Below are 22,774 nucleotides of genomic sequence, written 5' to 3' on the forward strand. Positions count from 1 at the left end.
TAAAAATCTAAAAGTCACCGCAACATTTGTTTACCGTAAATCCGCACAAACACGCGTGTGGGGACCCATTCGTTTTTGTTTACAAAAACAATCATATGTGTAGATCAAATGATGTGTATAGTAAATTGGTAAATATCGTATAGAATATATAAAATGGAAGTATATCAGAAAGCCACCCTTCTAGTTCTAAATATGGAAACAGGCATCCAAAGAAGCAGAATCAGTCGATAATACTCAAGAAAATATATATTTCGCCTATTGGCACCGTCAGTTTCTGTAAAACCATGCATTAAAACAAGGTAAAACCAACGACACAGAAGCTAAACCACTTCTACGATGGAGAAGCGCTGACTGTGTGCGTATTGGTCCGGCAAGCAACGTTGCCAGAAACCCGCACACCAATCGAGTCTTATCAAAAAGACCGTTGAAACGTACCTAAGAAATAGTGCGGGCACAATAAAATATAAGATGCGGTACTGGAAGGCGCAATGCTAAAACACGAGGTTGGAAAAAAAAACAAAAAAAGAGCAACAGACGCAGCAACAGCCTGGTCCAGCAGGGCTGCTCCCGGACTTTAACAAATGTTACATGAAAACGGCTTTAAGTATGCCTTGGCGTATTCTAAAAGACCGGACCTCGCGGAATGTTCCATGTAACATTTGTTGAGAATCCGAATGCCGCTGCTTACCAAATATGCTAAACTACAAGTATAATTCGTATTTGATTCCAGCCACATTTTGCCAGGTCGCAGAAAACTAGCATCAGGCGCATTAATGAGCTCAAAAATATGTAATAATTGGACTCGTTTGCCAGTACATTTGAAATCCAAGCGTCTCTGCGGGCCGCACAACCTTTAAAGAAGGGCCGCAGGTTGCCCACCCCTGTTTTACAGAAACTGACGATGTCAATAGGCGAAATATATGTTTTCAAATTTAGATTCACGTAAAGATAAATTTATTTGACACCTCAGAACGGCCGAATCATGTCATGTGTGATCTATGAGCAGTCGATACAGCTATTTTTAAACCATGCGTTTAGCTTATGGTGAAAGTTAAAATCATTTATTTACGTTTAACGTTAACTTTCCAAGATGAACTTGTAAGGTAGGTGATCGTTTTTTGCAAATGAATTTAGGAATAAAGTATATAGCTTTGTATTACGGAGCCTCGTATGTTGTTTTTATTTGTCATATGCTGCAACATCAAAATAATCATAAATAACAACGGTGTAACGTCCCGTGAACGCTCCCCGGTTACAGCGCGGAAGGTCACACGAGGGGGGGGGGTTGAAACGCGATTCCTAAAGGTCTCCAACACGCAGTCCACACAGATAGGGTGTTTTGTAGATCTTATATTCAAACACTTTCAATGAAGAGGACGGTGGGAGGCGATAGAAACGAATAGGAAACGGTTTCTACATAAAGCATGACATTAACATTGCGCTTTAAATGTAGAAATATAACTAAAAGCTTACCAACTGTTATGGTAACCGGAAGAAAATATATAACATGGGCAATCCCAGAAATCACTGTCACACACCTAAATACACAATACAGCATGAGACCACAATACGACATTGTGACGCCATACACAATGCTTTCCAAGCTATGTAGAGCGACAGTGTGGAAAAGTCACGCTTCACGTGAATATCGTACAAGAACGCTGCCTAAACAAATACAACTTAAGCAACTTAAATAAACCCAACTACGCGTACAGTACGACTATGAAAAAGGGAAATGACATTTTAGGTCATTGCAGTTTAGGTCAAGTTCACAGCGGTTAGCATTCATTATGGTAATTTACAATATTGAGTCATTAAACACGTATATACAAAGTGACTCACCAATAATCGTCAACACGACAATAAACAGCTTTTCTACAACAACCGACGCAGCACCGTGCTCCACGGAAGTCAGCAACAAAAACAACTAAACCACGTTGCGTTATCACACAAAACTGGTAGTCAATTGTTACGTCACACAACGCAATAGATTACAACACAAGTTGTACTGAGGAAATGCGGGAATCAATAGAAATCGGCAATTACTGGCAGATAAGATGTAACAAACGGGAAAAATGTTAAAACGTCCCAGGCGGAAAATTATCCCCGAATCATACATGTAATATATAAGTTCATGGTTGTAACACGTACGATTTTCTGGTGACAATCGTAGATATATAGGGTTGTTGTACACGGAAAGTTTACATCGGATCATACATGATTTTCAGGTGAAGTTCTTAGATGATTTTCTGAGAATATACTCACATAATCCGTACATATACCTGCGGTTTTCTGGGGTTAATCTATGATAAACCTATCATGATTTTCTGAGAATATACTCTCATAATCCCTAAACATGTGCAGTTTTCTTTCACAAACTAAGATAAACCTATCGTGTATCGTCATTGTTTCACAAATTTCACACTCAAATAAAGAACATATTTTATTGAACGAAAAGCTATCAGAATATACAGTCGATTACAAACATGTCGCAATAAAATAGTTGTGGGTGATCACATTATGGTAATTTATGGGCGACCACAAGGCTTAGTTGCGCTAAGCCTCGTCCTCATCGGATGATGCAATAGGTTCTGTTAGAGAACCACTTCTGCCGTCGGTTTCTTTTTGCCGCTGCATCCGGTTGTTGTCCCAATCGGCTGCGTCTACCAAAACAATCTTGATGTCGTAAGCGATTATTTTGTTCTTTTCATTCTTGCATTCAGTGATTGGAATAACATCCACACAATGTCAAATTCAATTAAGTTGTTATTTTCATCCGAAAAAGCTTGTACACTTCTACATTAAAGTAAATGTTACTTACTGCGAAGAAGGTAATACATTTTTTAATCCTTGAAAGCTTTTTTTGAATGCTGTCGTTTGCATCCCAATCATCAATTCGTTGTATCAGACTCAGTCTATATTACTAACTTCGGTAACTTGCCTCTATTTTGCCAAATTACTGTTTTTTTCAGTTATCCATCTTTTCCGTTTGGCTTGTCGAACAATTTAATCAAATGATTCATTCTTAATTCAATTATTTCAAGTCTTACCTAAATACTCCTCCCACATATAGCAGCTCAAATTTCATTCCAAAACCGCTGTTAAGTTAAAACCAGTGTTTCATACCGGAACGGAACGAAATCAAATAACGTTATTCGTTCTGAGCAAATTATTTATTTCGTTATTTCGTTCTGGACCGATAAATTCATTAAGCGAAAAAATAAAGAAAGTTGCAACACCCAACAATTATTGTCGGTAGTTGTTCCGTCACATAACATTTGTCAATGATGGTCAAACGGATGTAAATTGTGGAGCTTCAATTTTTATTATAGTTCAACGGCGCGAAATTTTCAGCAATTGTTTCATAATAAATGTCCAGAACGAAATACCGGAATAAAAAATAACGGTATTTCGTTCCGTTCCGGTATCTTGAATATTTTTTATTTCGGTATTTCGTTCCGGTATTTGAGCCAAAAATTATTTATTTCGTTCCGGTATAACGTTGCGCTCCGTTCCGGTATGAAACACTGGTTAAAACCCGTCTCTACAACGTTTCCGCCTCTGTGTGAGCCGCTTTTACGCTTGGTATAGCGCCGCTTTTACGCTTGAAGAAATTCCATTGTCTCATTGTCTTCGGGGGTCGGAACGGGAGATAGCAGCGGGTCATTGCCATGCGATCGCTCGGTTATTGTCGCCAAAAGAGTTCGAAAGAAATGTTCGCAAAAGAAATCTCGGAACAGGACGTATACAGATGGAGATTACAGACGTCATTGTGCGGTGTCGCGCAAGTAACCCAAATCGCTTGGATTGTCTGTGACGTTGTTATCAACGTTTGAGTTACATGTTTTTTTTGACTTTTTTGAAAATGACACTCCCTGTACAACTTTCATACAATGCGACATGTGGCCGTATTAAAAAAAATTGCAACCAACTTTGATATAATGCGACAAGTGGTCGCATTTAAAAAAAATCAATTCGTCACTATATCTTACACTAGCGCAACATTTTACTTTTAAATGGGTATGCAACCAATGATTTAAAAAAATGCTTCGGTAAAAGCATCGAAGAATTGCCACTGGAGTATATTCACCAGAAACACCCACAAAAAGCCATTTTCTTTTTTTTAATACGCATAACTAAGTGTGTGTTGGAAATAACTTTATTCCCAATTTAATCGACTATTTCACACACTATTTGCCTATATTGAGGTGTTTTACGATTAGGGATTCTTTTTTACTCTATTTAACCTGTTTAAAGTCGAAATTAGTACCGAATTCCAACACGGGTTGCCATTTAATTTTTTAAGGGGGGCACAGGACTTACAGGCTTACTTGAAGGGGGCCACAAGGTCAAAAAGTTACGTGTAGGGGGCCATGGTCCACGAAAGGTTGGGAACCACTGGTTTAACTCCTTTATTTTCACACACCTACGTGCACTTATAATCGTTTTGTTTGAAGCGTTGCCTATTGGGTATCCCGGCACTTAACTCTGTTATTGTTGTTGTGTTTAATTGGTTTGTTTTGCCAATCATATTTTCACTACATCATATTTCCATGGCATATATCTTGTTTTACCACCTATTATTATTGTTGTGTTTAATCGGTTTGTTTTGCCAATCATATTTTCACTATATCATATTTCCACGGCATATATCTTGTTTTACTACACACCATTCACCTATTTGTTTTATATTGTAATAGTTGTCTTTTCTCCGTTTGTATGATCACCCTTTCCCCGCCACTAATTACGCTTGATGGTTGTATCGTTACCCGGATGTGCCTTTGGTCGTCACGTGATTGTTTCTTCCAGGTACGTGGCCGCGTCGCACGTGCGAGTAAAATAATGAAGGTCAGTCTTCCTCTGGGCGCCGTGCGAGTTACACCTGTTAGTTTCTGTTCTGTGTTGTACTGGCGTTTACTGATTTTTGAGCGCAACGTATTGAGGTTGGAAATACGTGTTGTTTTACGCCAGTGTATTTTATTGTTGTACTTAAACAAGGCGCCCATTAGTGAAACCAGTTTGTGGTCTCTCTTTGGCTTAGTGGTGAGCCGTTATTGCAGGGTTCGGGCCATTTCCGAATTAGGGAGGCAGTTTTGGTTTTAAAGGTACAGAATTAGGCTTAAGGGGTTGATTGGAATTTAATATCGCCACTTGAAAGATATCTTAGCCGAATTCCCAAAGCTGCCGAAATAATTCCGTAACACTTATATATTAGAATTACACTAGAAAATCATATGTACTCGTTAAACAAGAACTTCTGTGATAACCGAACAATATTTCTGGTATATCATGTATTATTCGAAGATAGCCCTTGGATAAAGTTCGACTGAGGTGAGAGAAAAACGACGCGACGTTTGCCGCTTTCAAGCGTAGAGGAAAAGCGCCACGCGGAAAAATGTTTCAGACCAGGGTGTGTTTTCAGCTGATGTGTACTCGCTTAACAAGCCGTCGTGAAAAAATGCCACAAGTTTTAGAAAGTCCAGCTTAGTACTTTTTTGAACGAATACACGTTATTTCTGTGGAAACAGCATTGAAATATGCTGCTTGGAAACATTAAGGCAGTTTGACAAATAGCAAAAAATATTTCGGTATTTAGACTGTTAACCATGGATTTCAGGTTGTCTAGCACAGTGCTCTTCAACCGGGTATACTGTATACCCAAGTGTATACCACATTAAAATTAGGGTATACGACTGAAGAAAGGTATACGAAGGGAATACAGCTGTGGTCAGTGTTACTAAACATCGCTATTTTTATAAAATGCAGGAAGACATAGCATGCTGGTGACCTATGTGAGACTGACCTGCTTGTTGTAAATATTATTGCGTCAGGTTGGGATTATTGCGTCAATAATGTGAATTATGAAGCAAATAAGCACATACATGGAGTGTAAGGTTGAACAATGTACTTTCTGAAATTTTACTTTTAATATCCCTGGAGTAAAGGATTGCGAATACAAAAAATTGAGAACAAGTCAACACCACACCACATGTCCAAATCGCTGAAAGAATGCAGCAACAAGCCAGCCATTAAATCAACTTTTTACGTTTACACACTTTTGTATGCTAAATTTCCTGGACGTAGCACACGGGGTGCACAACCTTTCCGCTTTAACGGCCGCATCGTAAATCCTTATTAATAGTGCCTGATAGCCAATTTAATTTCTAGCTTGTTACGTAGAACAGTGTAGGGATCAGACTTTACTGTTTATAACGTCACCATCTAAATTGTGACGCTAATGATGCCTGTTTTCACATTGTTTACCCATAATAGGCTTACAAAAAGTCTCAAACATGCGGCTTCTGGGCTGTTAATATTTTTTCCAGCCCTTCAAACTAGTTTTGCAAATCCAAATATTTCAGTTTACATGTTCACGGACACAGGTTGTCTACTCCTGGCCTTGTATAACAATAATTCATGCGACCAGGCAAGTACCTATTGGCAGACTGTTACTTTCTGTGCACAATTATAAATTACAAAAATGTGTAGGGTATACAAAGTTGCTTACAAATTGTAAAAGGTATACAACGGGAAAAAAGGTTGAAGAGCACTGGTCTAGCAAGTGCAAAGCATTTCAAAGGCAAAGAGATTGACCAAATTCCCCACTAAAAATATTAATATCGCACTTAACTAAATCGTTTACAGTGTATGAACGCAAATTTTTGGTTTGAGACTAAAACCGCCTGAAAGAAGGTGATGTTAGTAAATGGTTTTAGTCACCTTTATCTTACGTTGTATTTCATTTCTAATCCTATTATACTGCAATTTGTGTTGTGAATTTCAAAATTTTCTGCACTCGACAAACCAGCGATGTCGCTTACGAAGCAGGTGTTTCATCATTTATCCGCGGTTTGCACTTTTGCTGTTATAGTTTACGTGAACGAAGGGGGTGCACGTTTTACACGTTTAATTGACCACATCCGTTGTATTGTAAATAGCATCAACAATGCAGCGTGAATTAGCATGCAAATCATCCAAAGGATATGCCATTTTAGCGAGTTAAAATCACCGTACGCGTAATCCCATTCATAAACAACATGGCTAGGAAAAGTAGGGAGAATGAATGCCGCATAAACCATGCAGAGATCCAAACTTGTAACGGGAGGTAATACCCCAGATTCCAACATATATGCAGTGTTGTCTATTAGAATCCAGTCAAGAATATGATTAAGTTTGGTTTGATTAGTTGCACAAGTCCTAGTTGTTTTGATGCAGTGGAGTAGAGAGCAGAATTTAAAATAGTTGCACTTGGTTGATTTAAGTCACCTACAATGAGACTATATTTTACAGATTGCTGAAAATGGTCCAGTGTGGTACGTTGTCGCAAAAATATCTTTACGGGCTTTGCGGTAACTGGGAGGTTGGTAACCAACACATAGCAAATCAGACTGCAATTGGGAAGCGTAGTAATTTTAAGCCACATTATGTCATAGTCATCGGTCTCATAAGCGCCCATGCGCTCACAAAAATGTCACTAGGAACATAGCTATGTTGGTAATGACATCCGCTTGCACACTTTTCCACTTAACTGTTTTCCCTTGTTCGTAGCACATGTTGGCATGATGAATCAGAAGTTTTATTTGTGATTGCATCGAATTAGGTAGATGCAGTGGTGGGATTCAGCCGGTTCGCACCGGTTCTATAGAACCGTCTCACGAAATTTTATGAGATCACCGAACCGGTTAGCATTACTGGTTACGGTCAATGGACTTTTTGTAACAGAGCCGGCTGAAAAATATGACTTTTGTGATAGAACCGACCGACAAAAAATTTGAATCCCACCACTGGGTATAGATGCCTTGTAATGTTTGCATTGTAAGACACCGGCAAGACATTTTAATAAACTTTACAACGATTGGGGCAGATTTAGGCAAATTACGGCCCGGCAGGCGGTGTATATTACCAAATTCAATCTTAGTTAGATCAGATGGTGGGTGCTGCAGCTTATCCGTCAAAAACATGCGAACAATGTGTTCCGTTTGATCCGGAGATTCGACAGTAGATTGTTGCGGGATGTCGTGAAACAGTAAATTAAACTCTTTTGAGCGCAGTTCGTCTAGGACACGCTCATGATTTGATTAAAGTTGCGTTTCCCTACGGTTGTTTTCTAACGAAGTTACTTTGCCCTCGAGCCCATCATTGCGTTAATGCGCATTTTCGAGACTAGTTTTAGCTTGTCTGACGCGTTCCCGCAGGTCATTTTTTTATTGAGGTCAGGCGCCGATCCATAGATTGCATGAAGTTTAACAAGTCACGTATCTTGAGCTCAAGAGTTTTCTTTTGGTTCAGCTTTTGTATCAGTTCTCTGACTTCTTACCTTAACGTTATTCATGGTTCGTGTCACAACTAACTTTCGAGGTTTACAACAGGAGATATTACTAAAAATCTTCACAACGAAGTCATCAATGTAAGGCGTTTAGAATAGAGAATCTAATAGCAATAACAGCAGCTGTTCTGTACGACGACCAAGGCCCATTACTGGACATATTCGAAGATAAGTGGCTTAACAAAATCGAAACATTCAAGAAATGTTCCTTACGAAGGTAAAAAAAAATTATATCCCTTATCCTTTTTGGCCAACCATTGCTTTATTGTGTGGTCTGTTGGCCAGAATTCTTATCTTGAATTTTCTTAATTGCCGTGGGTTTTATCAGAAAAAAAGCGTGTGCTGCCCTTTCTTACTCCTGGGCCAATTATAAATGCTGGCTCACATGGCATAGTGTTTACTGAATGTAGTTCACTTGGTGTTGACTTCAGGTGCTGTAACTTTGAACGTTCGGTTTTTAACATTATTTTGCATTTTTAAGATTGTTTTATGTGTGTTTCACCGATTGATACTCTTGCTTGCCTTTAGATACTGAAGTTGTCCCATAGACGAAATATATTCATCTCAATTAATAGAAATGTTTAACTCAATGATTTAATAAATTTGAATCAACAAAAATAAGGTTAATTACATTCTTCATTCACCAAGCAATCCGCTGAGAGAATCTGGTTTAAAGTTTACATATGCTGTATTAAACTTTTGTTTATTGTTTACGTTAAAGCCTAACATTATGAACTGCTCAAACTCTCAGTTACTGTTGTATAAATGTATTGTGTGGCTGCGTTTCCTGTTGGAGAGCATCAATCATTTCAAAATCGCCTGTCTGCTGTATTTAATTTCCGCATCAACAGCAGTTTTGCCATTAGATAGATTGTTGGTGTTTAAATCGTAGCCTACTAACCTCCATTTTTTGGGACATAAATATCATTATGAGTAAAAAAATGCGATTTATGTTTCTACAGATGATTTTTCGTGGAAACATCAGTGCCTAATTTTATAGTGTTATAGCCTTTTTAAAGACTCAGTGCTTTTTCTAGTGTCTATTGGGCTTACATATTCCATATCAACACAGAGGGTCAGCCTGATTTTATACTTCTTAAAAGAAAATCTTAAAAGAAACATAGTGTTTACTGAATGTAGTTCACTTGGTGTTGACTTCAGGTGCTGTAACTTTGAACGTTCGGTTTTTAACATTATTTTGCATTTTTAAGATTGTTTTATGTGTGTTTCACCGATTGATACTCTTGCTTGCCTTTAGATCAGTGGTTCCCAAACTTTTTCAAATTTTTTTCAAAACGGCCCCTTTGCCATTATTTCGAGGGCTCGCGGTCCTTAAGCCTAAATGTGTATTTCATAAAAAACGAAAGTTGATTGCAGGATTTTAGCTAGTTATGCAAAATTGCGCATAACAATCATCCAAAGACAGCATGTGACATCACAAACAGGACAAAAATATTACAATTGTGCGCGAACAATTGCATTTTTGATAGTTGTCATTCAATAAAGGCCATTGTTTAGCAATGGAGACAGTCGATTCTCAATTCTACTTTGATTTAAACTTATTTAGTGGCACAAACTGACGCCAAATAAGGTTATAGAATTACTTCAACCGCTTCGCGGTCCCTCCAAAATTGCCTCACGGACCCCTAAAGGACCGCGGACCCCAGTTTGGGAACCGCTGCTTTAGATACTGAAGTTGTCCCATAGACGAAATATATTCATCTCAATTAATAGAAATGTTTAACTCAATGATTTAATAAATTTGAATCAACAAAAATAAGGTTAATTACATTCTTCATTCACCAAGCAAATTCTGGTTTAAAGTTTAAATATACTGTATTAAATGTTTGTTTATTGTTTACGTTAAAGCCTAACATTATAGACTGCTCAAACTCTCAGTTACTGTTGTATAATTGTATTGTGTGACTGCGTTTCCTGTTGGAGAGCATCAATCATTTCAAAATCGCCTGTCTGCTGTATTTAATTTCCGCATCAACAGCAGTTTTGCCATTAGATAGATTGTTGGTGTTTAAATCGTAGCCTACTAACCTCCATTTTTTGGGACATAAATATCATTATGAGTAAAAAAATGCGATTTATGTTTCTACAGATGATTTTTCGTGGAAACATCAGTGCCTAATTTTATAGTGTTATAGCCTTTTTAAAGACTCAGTGCTTTTTCTAGTGTCTATTAGGCTTACATATCACATATCAACACAGAGGGTCAGCCTGATTTTATACTTCTTAAAAGAAATTCTACTGCAGTTAACATGGCAAACTGTCGAGCATGCTCCCCAGGTAAGCAGTACGTTTTCTTTTCTATTCTGATTTTAAAGCAAGTTTTTAACAGGTAGAAACTAACAAGCGTGTAATAGGGTTTGCATACCTAGAGCACTTTATATGACCCCACCACAATCTTATCGATAATACATGCAGAAAATTGGTGTTGCTTTTGCATACCTTTAGAGCAGTCGTTCTTAAACTTTTTTATTGTCGGGGCCAAATGGCATTTTTTTAAGTGTGTAGAGAGCCGCAAAACAACAAAACCTTGAGAAAATCACTAAAGATTATTACTTTGAAAGCTAAAATAGCAATCTTTGGTGGTTTTTGAGGTCTAGTGCGAGCCGCAAAATAAGTAGTTGGGAGCCGCATGCGGCCCCGAAAACCGAGTTTGAGAACCACTGCTTTAGAGTATAGGCTGTTGTGGTTTTGAATGTTTTGTTGAAACGATAAGCGATCACGTAGGTACGTGTTTACAATCAAACGAGTCATGTTGACCAAAGTTCTTTTGGCCAATTTGAGACTGGAAAAAACACAACACTCAAATCTTTACCCATTTAAATGCACAGAATTCCTGCGGTGTAGAGTATCATGGCGACTGGACAAACATTTCTATTTAACTACTGGCTTTGTCTCAATAAAATAGTTTTTCCACTGTAGATTGCAATTTAGCACAAAACCAGGTTCAAAAAGCAATGTGCCTGGGAAAAAGCCCAGCGGTTTGGCGCCACCACACCAACGCAAGATTTTAATTGTTGTTTTCTCTTTTTTCAAAATGGCAAAATATTTAGTGTAAATCAGGCCAAGTTCGTGCAACGCTTTCATAAAAGAAACTGATCAGACACGGCCCTAAGTTTAATATCTGCTACATCTGCGTCCTTTTGACACGTACAGTAAACCACGGTTAATCCGGACCCGTTTGAACCGTCCGGAAAAAATGTCCGGATTAGGCGAAGATACGTTGTATTTGTTGTGTATTCGTATCATGTAAAACTAATTGTGTACGTTTCTTTGCCAAATCAGTTCATTTCGTTAATGAAACTTGCTTGCCTAACATTTGTGCACACTTGCAGTTCTAAATTCGCAGATTTGAGTGTAAAACTATTTTTTATTATTATTTATGTATTGTGAGCCTTTTTAATAGTTTTTGTTGATAATTTTTTCTTAAATTAAACTTGTATGCTATTTTGCGTCATACAAAACAACACAACTGTGCGCACAAAAATCTTTGAAAATCTTAATTTAAGAACCACCGTTTTGAACGTCTAAAATTGTTATTTGTCTGTAGCGAAAATTGGAGAAAAACTGAAGAACAAGCAAAACTTACAGGTCCTCCTTACCTTGGTGGGTGTAGCTGCAGGCATTGCTCTCGGATTTGGACTTCGCGCAGCCAATTTATCCCAAGAGCAATTGAGATACGTGGCCCTGCCCGGGACATTATTCCTGCGAGCCTTGAATTCGATGGTGATTCCAGTTATAGTGTCCAGTATTATTTGTGGATTTGCAGCCCTAAAAGGCACTTCCAAAGGAAAAATCCTGCTCAAGACGATGGTGTATTATATTATGACTACTTTTCTTGCAGCAATTACAGGTTAGTGCTGGTTTTAGTAAAGTACTCATGTCGTTGTTAAGCAGCATTAACATTTAAATTACATTGGTCACACGCTTTTGAATATCATTTATTCTTTGTCGGAAAAGTTGTGTTTACATCATAAATCTATTAGAAAATCCCAGGATAATAATAAAATCTTGATATAATCTGTTAAACATTGAGTCCCAATAATGTTTTTATGTTATGTTAACTTCAATTATAGTTGTTATTTATTTATGTGGCTTTGTTACAATTAACGTTTTATTTCGGGACGGTATTGGCAAATATCAGATCACTGCCAGTCTCTTAAAGTAAAACAAAAACAGCGGTATAACGTGTTTGTCTACAAGACAATTGTATGTCTAATATTTCATTTCTGATGAATACAAAATGATTTCTATTTATGGTCATATAGGTCATTAGAATTTTACCCTATGATATGTCGATTTGATTTGATTTTAATGCACTTTAAATAACCTTGACTTCACTTTACTACAGTTCCCATTTGTTCTTACACTGCAAATTGTCATGCCTCATTTTTACAGGTGTTCTACTTTGCCTTGCGTTAAAGCCAGGGGTCGGAATAAATGCTTCAGATGTGAACGTTACGTCAAGTGAAGCGAAAGCGAAACTGATTTCAGCCAGTCCGAATGCTATGGATGCTTTGCATGATATGCTTATGTACGTACCATTAAGCTGTAACAGAAGTGGCTTTTCGAGCACAGTAAATAGTTTGTAACTGAGGTTTTTACCATGTTTGGGCCATTTATTACCCCATATGCTGGGAGAAGGCAACCTATTACTTTAAAAGTATATTGTTTAGTTTTTATTCAATGAGTTTAAAAAGTAATTAGCGATAATACAGTACAATTTGAAACGTAGCAAAATAGCCAAGTTTAACAAAATCATATAGATTTTTAAGCAAAAGGAAAACGAAAAGACACATAATGGGTATTATAAAGTTGAAAAAATGTGCTACTATGTTATATTTCAGGAATCTTGTACCAGAGAACGTATTCAAGGCAACTATGTACAAATATAAGACTGAGCGGGTATCACTGGAAGACATCAATATGCAATTAAAAGGTAAATCCTTACTCAATCCGTAGGCATATCGTGCACTGGCATGACTTTCTTATTTTTGTTTTGGTAACCAGCGTAGGACCCAGATATCGGGCAGAGGGAATTTAATGTAAAAAAGGTTCGTGGTAACCGTTTGATATTTATAAATTTTATAAATTTAATTTTTTTTTAATCTTTTATTTCTGAAAGTGATTTTTATTGTACAGCCAACGATCTGGAATATCAAATTGGAGTGTTTTGAGATAATTTTAACTGTTACGTCCCTTGTCTTTCACTTTGCTATGTTTATTATGCCTAAAATCCAGCCTTTAATATGGACGAATCTGGCTGCTTTCAAACTGCTATAGAAACCAATAGACGCAATACCAATATTAACCACAAAAATGCATAACAATTTGACACAACAACTATATTGACTCGGGGCGTTCAAGAGGTTGCCAACGGCTGTGGTGTAAAGTATAACAGACCACATTCCGTTATTTACCGGCCCTTGCCGTGGGCTAAAAGACGCACTGTATGAAATTTGACGTTCCCTCTGCCCTTTTTGGATCTGCGTCTGTTTTCATGCTAACTGGCCTCACGGGGCCGAGTGTATCTTTTTCAAATCGCTCTTGGCTCCTATCAGCAGATTTTCCGCCAAGACTTCTGGTCAAGCACTAACAAACCGGACCCTTGACCCAATGATGGGCTCTCACGTTTTTATACCAGTCTGTTGCATTACCTGGAACTAGCAGAAGAGTTCAGTGCAACGGTCTTTTGAACTCTTACTTCAACAAGGCGAAGCTACTTGTTGCGTAGGACATTTGTTATCAGAGCTATAATGTCTGCATATGGCAGGATTTACCCAGTCTTGTTTTATTAGGCGCCGAAATCTGTGCTTATTAAATTCTTGTAACAATAGCTAAACTTAAATTTCTGATGCTGTTCCTGCTAAAAAAAAAAATATTTTCAAATCAAAAACAATCGTATTTTGTTTATTGTGCAAATGTCGTGGTTGTCTACAAGCTTCATAATTTGTTTAACGCTGAAATGTATTTTTATATCGCTTTACAGCACAGTGTACGATTTACAACTGCTTCAATGTACTACCTACCTTTTTTCTTTTGTAGGATTCAATACATCATCCAATATCACCTTATTAAGTGAACTGAAAACCGTGGCAAAATCCCAGCAATTGGAAGGTCCAAACTACATGGGCTTAATTTCGTTAGGCATTATTTTTGGATGTGTTTTGGGCAACATGGGAGCTGAGGTATATGTTTAACGTGTATTGTAGGTAAATATTAGGCAGTGTTAGTTTGTAATTCAGCCAATTTTGCTTTGCAAATAAGTGATAGCGTTAGTCAACCACGATATAAAAGCCATTCTTAAAAGTAGATAACTTCGTTTTCTGCCGGTAACGTTTTCAGCTAGTCTAGGCCTATGTTTTGCAACAGAAGTAAAAACTTACGACCCTGTTTTGAAACGCGAAACACTTTTTCAAAGGTAATCCATTTACAAATATCTTTAGCCTGACGTCTTGTTGCATCCAAATGCAATAAAGGCCAACCTAATTCTGAGCCTTTTGCGGTGTATACTTACTGTGATTCGCTGACATTTGTCAATGTGTTTTTGGCAGGGGCGTGTGATTATAGATTTCAGTTCAGAGGTCTTCAAGCTTACGACTCGTATCATTCTATACCTTATGTGGCTGGCTCCGGTTGGATTAGCTTTTCTTATCGCTCCAAACATCATAAAAGTCGAAAATCTTGAAGATACGATTGAAAAAGTGAGTCAACATAAATGGGATTTCTCGTACAGCTAAAAATATCCCAACTTGACACCGATTTTTATTTTTTCTGGAACTTGTTGTTTAATTACCTTTGCTAGTTTAGAATTTATTTGTGGGTTAAAGATGTGTCTGGATTAGGTAACCTCAAACGCCTCAACGCCTCAACCGGGGGTTCCCAACCTGTGGTACGCGTACCACTAGTGGTATGCGAAGGTTTTTCAAGTGGTACGCGAGTAGTTTCCGCTTTTTTCACTAAAAGCTAGGTGCGCCTGGAAATGACTTTCGATGCGCTGTTAGCAAATTTACACCGTGCATCGACCAATAGGCGGTCAGTAAACAAACACAAAAATATCGTTAAATTTAGTTGTGGTGCTTTAGCGTTATTTTAGTAGACCAATATTATTATTCTGAACAAAATATATTTCGATTAAGTTAGTTGTTCTGCAAGAAGTGGTATACGTGTGGCAGTACAGAGCGTCCAAGGTTGGGAACCCCTGGCCTAAACACTTAACTTCAATTCGAAACGTCCAACTTGTCTAAATGTTTTGCACAAAGAGACTTTGTTTTATGCGCAGAAATTACCCCAAAATTCACAATATGTGCTCGTAAACAGCAATATGGAGAAATTGTTACCAATGTTTTTGCAAATAAACGTTGTTGTTGTAACTGTTGTATCAGAGTTGTAAGTCAGGCCGGGTTCCGGCTTGGGTTTCTTACAATAACGGGCTCGATTCGGGCCTGACCTAATGTCAAACAGCCCTAAAACGCCTTGTTAAAGACCAACTGTCTATTGTGTTGGTTGTCTTGGTCTTTTCTGATTTAATGTTTTAATGCAGGGGTTCCCAACCTTTTTACGATCTCGTACCACTTGGACGCTCTGTACTGTCACGCGTACCACTTGCAGAACAACTAATTTAATCGAATCAAACGCTATTTGTTTAAGCTATAAGCAGTAGATCAGGGGTTCTTAACCAGGGGTACATGTACCCCTTGGGGGTACGAAGCACCAAAGCAGGGGGTACGACATGCAGTGTGAAATTATACGCTATTTAGGCATATTTCTGAAGAAGGCGTAACAAGTTACTTTGTTATATGTCTTTGACTGATTGGAACTGACTGATTGTTGGTGTGCTGTAAATTTTGTTGAACTTAGGTTACAATGCATGCATTCAACACGTAAGCTATAAATACACTGAGTTTAAATTCTATTATTACAATTTTATTTACTTCCCTCGGCCATTGTAGACAGGGGGTACGAGAAAATTTCACGAAAGCTCAAAGGGTACGAGCGCTATCTATCAAGAGCAATCATTTGACAAAATTAACCCACTGTCCCACAGCGTTGCACGGCTTTTCAAAGCAACTGTGCTTTTGACATGACCTGTATTTTGAAGATCATAATGATACGAAACAACAGGAATAGTTACGTAACAATAACAATAGGCATCAGAAAAAAAAAATGTAAACAAAACCAGATAAACAAAATATAAAGTTGTGAATCAAGGTTTTTGTGAAAAAACGGAAGCTACTTGCGTACCACCTGAAAAACCTTCGCGTACCACTAGTGGTACGCGTACCACCGGTTGGGAACCCCTGTTTTAATGTATTCGCCTGTCAATGAAACTTTCGGGCCTAAACAGGTTTTACAAAAACGATTCGGGTTCGGGCCGGGTTTCGGGTTCGGGCTCCAGTTTTAGGCCCGTTTACAACTCTGTGCTCTATTGCAATTCTATAAAGCCATTCACAACTATTGCATTTACGTCAATAAAATTCTACCAAAAAGTAGGGCTTTACACCTAACCATTAATAGTTTCATAACTGCTGCCAATTTCTTTCGCTAATTTTTTTTTCAATTTCAGCTTGGTATTTACTTGGTCACAGTGATAATGGGATTTTCTGTACACCTGCTGTTCAGCCTTTCTCTCATATACTTCATCATCGTCCGTAAGAACCCGTTCATTTTCTTTGCTGGGATGTCTCAGGCATTGCTTACTATGCTTGGTACGGCTTCAAGGTATTATTGATATTTTTCATTCGAATGAATCCTTTTTATGAAACACAAATGTCTAATGGAGTATTTATGCAATACTAATCCAATATCACAGCGGTTCTTAAACTAGGGTCCGCGGTCCTTTAGGGGTTCGTGAAGCAATTTCGAAAAGGTTGAAGTACTTCTATTATCTAATTTGACGTCAGTTTATGCCACTTGATAAGTGTAAATCAAAGTAAAATTTAAGATGGACTGTCTCCATTGCTAAACAATAGTCTTTATTGCATAACAGCTAACAAAAATCCAATTGTTCGAGCCCAATCGTAATGTTGTTTTTTTGTCTGTGATGTCACAAACTGTCTTTGGATCGTTGTTCTGCGTAATTTTGCATAACTAGCTAGAATTCTGCAATCAGCTTTGGTTTTTCTAAAAGGCACATTCAGGCTTAAAGACCGCGAGCCCCGATATAATGGCAAGGGAGCGTTTTGAAATATTAGTGAAAAAGTTTGAGAACCACTGCAATACCATGACTGTTAACAAACATGTTTTTGCTCTTAACCCTACAGTAGCCAACCATTGTTTTTTACCTTTTATCGAGCCGATTTTTCATTGTATACCGTGTAGGTCAGGGGTGGCCAACCCGCGGCTCGCGAGCTGCATGCGGCTCTTTGCCTGGTTTTATGTGGCCCTTACGTTGTTGTCGAAGTTTGGGGCCACCGTTTAATTTTGGTTAGTTTGTGGCGATCTGTTACAAACTCGTTAAATGTAAAGTAAACCTATCACAATTTTGCTTTTGAACAAACTTACTATCGGTATGGTCACAAAAAACTTTCCTTGAAACTGTAACCTGGCAAATGGCCTGATTATGACGACAAATGTCCAATTGTTAAATAATGAATGATTGCTCATTGTTGCGTAAAATGCGAATGAGACACAAAGCAACAGCAATATTTACAACACCGTGTTCCAAAATAAATAATGTTTTAATCCGTTGTGTTCCGGGTTGACCAACGTTAAATTTTATGGGCAGTTTGTCTCCTGGTCTTGGGTATGAATTGAGCGATTGATGGTGTTGCATGCATTAGTGACGTCCCTTGCATATTCCACGCCTAAGCTTGGGACGCATGCGCGTTAGATGAAATCACCGCAAAGTTTCTCATCAGGGACGATCTTTTAAGCAAACAATTTATATTAAGTTAGCCTTCAAAATGGCAGAGAAAAAATATTTTAGTGCGAAACCAGACATGAATCTCATCGCACGTTTGTGTATGCATTTCGTTGAATTGAGTGTTTGTGTGTGTCAGATAGTGCAAACCATTTATTGTTGAAAATAACTGGATCGTGGTCTGTACGAGCGAAATTGTGTGTGTGAGTATGATATGGCTCTTTGTGGTAACCCAACTAAAAATGTGGCTCTTTATGGTAACATAGTAAAAAATGTGGCTCTTTGTCTTTGACCGGTTGGCCACCCCTGGTGTAGGTAGTCAACCAGCTTTATTTATTATTGTGTTGAATTGTCTATTGTGTTTGTTGTATTTGTCCTTATAGGCCAGGGATGGCGAACCACTGACCCGCGGGTCACAAAGTGACCCACCACATGAATTCCTGTGACCCACTTGTAGTTTCAAAAATTTATACTGATTACTATAGAGGTAGGGTTACCAGACTTTCAGGATTAAAAACCAACGCAACAGTTAACTTTAAGTCCTTTGCCAGATTGCCTATTGTCTCAAAATACAGATTGTTGAGTCAATTGTGAGGCAACAGACATGTTTATTTAAACGTACAACTTAAACGATGTGTTGTGCCTTTGTTGACGCAGTTCGGTTCAACATATTCATGCGAATCTTTGTTTTCACACATGAATTTCATAAAATCAAGTGCCAGGAATCGTCTCAGCTCAGATATGACTGCTGCGTGTATTAAACTGAAAACTACCTAGGATTGCAAGACTTGCAGAAAAGATGCAGCAACAAGCATCTTAGCATTGACATTGACATATAATAAAATATGTGACCCAGTTTGTTTTATTTCCTAATTTGGATATCATCTTTGACCCATTTAACTAAAAAGGTTCGCCATCCCTGTTATAGGCTCATGTCATGTCTATTGTAAATCTATCTTTCGTGTCCAAACGAGCTTCTCGGACGGGCTGGGTTTGGGGCTTATACTTTCTCTTATTTTAGCTGTTGTCGGGTAAAGCATTTAGCAAGGTTTTGTTACACAAATTTTAAAGGAACACAGTTGTTTTCTTTTGAAAGTTTAAATTTATTTTCCTTGTCTTAAGCTCGGTTACACTCCCTGTTACTATGAAGTGTGTTGAAGAAAACAACAAGGTGGATAAACGTATCACCAGCTTTCTGCTTCCCATCGGAGCTACGATTAACATGGACGGAACAGCACTATATGAAGCAGTGTCAGCCATATTTATCGCTCAATTAAACGGATACCCAACTGATTTCGGTTAGTTGTTTGGCTAGCTTGCTTTAGCATATAGCATAGCATAGTAAAAAATCTAAAAACATCAAGCCAATAAACGAAAGTTGCAGGCAGTGCATACTGTGTCGACATATTGTGAACCAGTTTACTTGTGGTTTGTGGACGGAATTGTTGCGGAATTGCTTTTCAGCTTTTACTTCTAGCAAACGGAAGTGCCGTTTGTTTCTCAGATGACCACTTGACCGAACCGTTCGGGGCACTACTTTGCAGCCGAGACTGCACTGGGCAATACGGCCTATGTCTTGTCATCAGTTGTACTGATAAGGCCACTTAGGTCGAAACGGTGTTATGGGTCTGCAGCTTACTTATCATTGCAAAATATTCATTTAAATTACCCAAAAATAAGTAAACGGCGGCCAACGCGTCTTTCCACAGACATGGGTATAGTCACCGGCTTTAGTCAAGATGTATATTTATGCACCAAAATATATTCGAACAGCAAAAACAATAATGAAAAAAGCAGTATGTGCGGGGGAGCGAAAGACTCTGCGGTCACCGTGTCAGCTATCCCTTTTACACTTTTACTTTACAGGCACACTGGTCACTATCAGTTTCACTGCAACCGCTGCAAGTATTGGAACAGCTGGGGTGCCCATGTCGTCATTAATTACAATCCTTATCGTATTGCAAGCTTGCGGATTGCCTACAACGGACTGGTATCTCCTTTTGTCAGTGGACTGGATTCTGTAAGTACAAGCCGTTTTCAGCACCACTTTAAACTCATCAACGGCGGCATAAAACTAGTCATGTAGTGCAGGCCTGCTGCCATTAGGTTGCGCTAGCTGCACAAATTGGTGTTTATGATCGTGCCTTGATCAAGTATGCAGATAAACTTTAACGGCACTTTGCTATTAACCTGTCAAAGTTGTAATGAGGCCATATAGCCTATTTTGGGCCGGAACCAGGTCCAAAAATGTTTGGAGTCCTAATAACGCCTGGGTGTTTAATTGCTGGATCAAATGAATTTACCCAGCAGGCTTGTGGTTCTCAACCTTTAGTGGACCATGGTCCCCTAAAACTATATTTTGGGCCTCGTGACACCGTTTAAGTAACAATGTAAGATCTGTGGCCCCCTGCAAAATGTAAATGGGAAACTCGGAGTAGGTAATTTCCGTATTTTGCATATAGACCAGGGGTCGCCAACCCGCGGCTCCGGAGCCGCATGCGGCTCTTTGATCCTTCTGATGCGGCTCAGTTTTTGAATTTACCAAATGTGGTACATTTGAATAAAAATTATGTGACGAACACAAAAATTGAAGTGCAGTAGCATGACTGTACTCGCTTGTTGTAGTTACCTGCAACCCCATCTCTATGCCATCAAAAGTCTGAAAGAGGCAAACTGGCGGCGCGCAGGTTAATACGCAATATGAGACAATACTGTTTTTGTTTGCAGTGTGTGTGTGCGCGCGTAACAATAGCTGTTTGTTGATTGTTACGTAACAAACGCGCTAACAAAGCAATACAAATCTGCAAAAACAGAATATGCAACGCTACGTAAAGTTGTTTTCTCTGCTGACGAGACTAGTATACCAGTGTGTCTAATATGCAATGAAACACTAGCTAACAACAAAAAGTCGAATGTCATAAGACTAAACACGTTTTGCATTTTATTTTAAATTTTAAAACGACTTTGTGGCTCCCAGTGTTTTTTTTACTACGTGAAACTGGTCCGAGTGGCTCTTTGAGTAGTAAAGGTTGGCGACCCCTGATATAGACTCTAACCGTTTACATTTTAATGATTATAAAAAATAAATAGCCCCTGAACTAGGCAGTTACAAAAATATTTCTTGTGTTTGTGTTGTATCCTGACAAGTTTGTTTTGTACAGGAGCCGGGGCCAAGGCCTTATCAACATTCTTGGCGACAGTGTAGGAGCTGCTGTAATAGAAAAACTCTCCCGCGATGATCTGATACCAAGTTCTGCACAAGAAAATGAAGACGAAGAGGAAAATTTGTACAAAACAAACTACGATAAGAACCCGGTTTAATAGCACATAAGTTTGTGATTGCAACTGTAAAATTCGCTGAGAGAAGTTTTCTCAAAACATATTTTTTTTCTTGATGTTACTTTATTAGGCCTATGTATTTGTCATGGTGATTATTAGTATTAATGTAATTCATGAAGTAGTCTTTCCTGGGCTTATAACGTTAAATCACGATTCTGGCATTTATGTAATTAAGTATTTTATAAATTTTTCTCTTAAAATTGCTGCAAAAATTTCTGCGAAAGCTTTTGCGATATAACTTGTTGACTAATTTCTGGCGGATTTAAAACCGGTATTTGTTATCATTTTTTTGTTGTGTAACTTAGTCTGTATAATCGATAGTGAAGAGAAGTGCATTTATTTGCGACACCAAAATACTTACTTTCTCTCCAGCTTTGTATAATACCAAATGTGAAATATTATTTTGTGGAATTCACATATTGCAGTTTGTATGGAATTAAATATTGCATTTTTTGTCGCATAAAATAAGCTTACAAACCTTACTGCCGAAAATCAGTCACATATAACGCTTGCATTCGCAAAACAGGACAATCTTTGCAAGCTACACATGATGCTATAAATGTTATTTTCCTTTTTTGGTTGGATGCAGTCTACATGAAGTGCCTCAGACCTTTCGGTCAACTGTTTGCGTATAATGCGCAGTTTAGCATTATTATATGCGTTTCCTTTAGCAACATCATCGTGTTATTTATTCTGTTTCTATACATCATGCATTTGTTGAGTCATGTGGTTAATATTACATTATGTCGTTTTGGTGATTGTACTTTTTGAAAGCTTATTAAATTTTTGCCTGCCTTCTTGGTACCATACCCCAACTGTGTCAACTGGTTCGTTCAGTTCTGTGATTGGTCTTGTGTTCTGGAAAGCGAAAAGAACACAAGCACCACACACGTGATGCCGTTTAATTATTTTTGGGCTGCTTGGGAGTGGGACGTTTTGGTTGTAACAGAATTAAAGTGAAGTAGTTGCACCAAACAATATGCAGGTAAATATACAAGGAGTTTGGTGTACATTTTCTGTTGGTGCTACGCAATAAATTCTCACAAGGTGTTTTTAGCATAGTAGAGCATTTTTTACGCCGACGACCTAACAGCGCAGCTAAAATCACGTGCGAAATTAACCTTGTAGCTAAACCAAAGTATCAGTGTTGAAGATTACACACCCCTGCCATATAATCAACTGATAGCGCCACACAGATAACCATTGCCAGAGAACGACTTTGTCTTAGT

General features: G+C 38.2%; 1 protein-coding gene and 1 long non-coding RNA gene across 5 annotated transcripts; one reads left to right on the plus strand and one right to left on the minus strand.

The window, feature by feature from the left end:
- Positions 1-1,291: 1,291 nt before the first annotated feature.
- LOC145218419 (uncharacterized) lies at positions 1,292-3,269 on the minus strand. The gene is made up of 3 exons (XR_013857600.1): positions 2,822-3,269; positions 1,843-2,663; positions 1,292-1,661 (listed from the first exon to the last, which is right to left on the minus strand). It is a non-coding gene; the product is annotated as an uncharacterized LOC145218419 (long non-coding RNA).
- A 3,473-nt stretch (positions 3,270-6,742) lies between these two features.
- Positions 6,743-22,354, plus strand: LOC145220189 (excitatory amino acid transporter 3-like). Of its 4 annotated transcripts, none has more exons than XM_080087466.1 (12): positions 6,743-8,543; positions 9,289-9,487; positions 10,512-10,624; positions 11,895-12,197; positions 12,743-12,878; positions 13,192-13,283; positions 14,390-14,532; positions 14,899-15,048; positions 16,911-17,065; positions 19,329-19,504; positions 20,073-20,226; positions 21,368-22,354. In XM_080087466.1, the coding sequence occupies exons 3-12, from the start codon at positions 10,597-10,599 to the stop codon at positions 21,525-21,527; spliced, it is 1,497 nt and encodes a 498-aa protein (XP_079943592.1). In that variant the 5' UTR covers positions 6,743-8,543; positions 9,289-9,487; positions 10,512-10,596; the 3' UTR covers positions 21,528-22,354. The 4 variants fall into 4 exon arrangements, with proteins under 4 accessions (XP_079943592.1, XP_079943593.1, XP_079943594.1 ...); XM_080087467.1 differs by having other exon boundaries at positions 9,364-9,487; XM_080087468.1 differs by lacking the exon at positions 9,289-9,487.
- Positions 22,355-22,774: the final 420 nt, after the last annotated feature.

This window comes from Phallusia mammillata, chromosome 3, assembly GCF_965637545.1.
Source record: "Phallusia mammillata chromosome 3, kaPhaMamm4.hap1.1, whole genome shotgun sequence".
NCBI lineage: Eukaryota > Metazoa > Chordata > Ascidiacea > Phlebobranchia > Ascidiidae > Phallusia > Phallusia mammillata.

Coding starts and splice junctions, on each gene's coding strand:
- LOC145220189 (XM_080087466.1), top strand. CDS start 10,597: ATGGCAAACTGTCGAGCATGCTCCCCAG. Junction 19,505..20,072: donor CGGATACCCAACTGATTTCG/GTTAGTTGTTTG, acceptor TTTACTTTACAG/GCACACTGGTCACTATCAGT. Junction 20,227..21,367: donor TTGTCAGTGGACTGGATTCT/GTAAGTACAAGC, acceptor TGTTTTGTACAG/GAGCCGGGGCCAAGGCCTTA.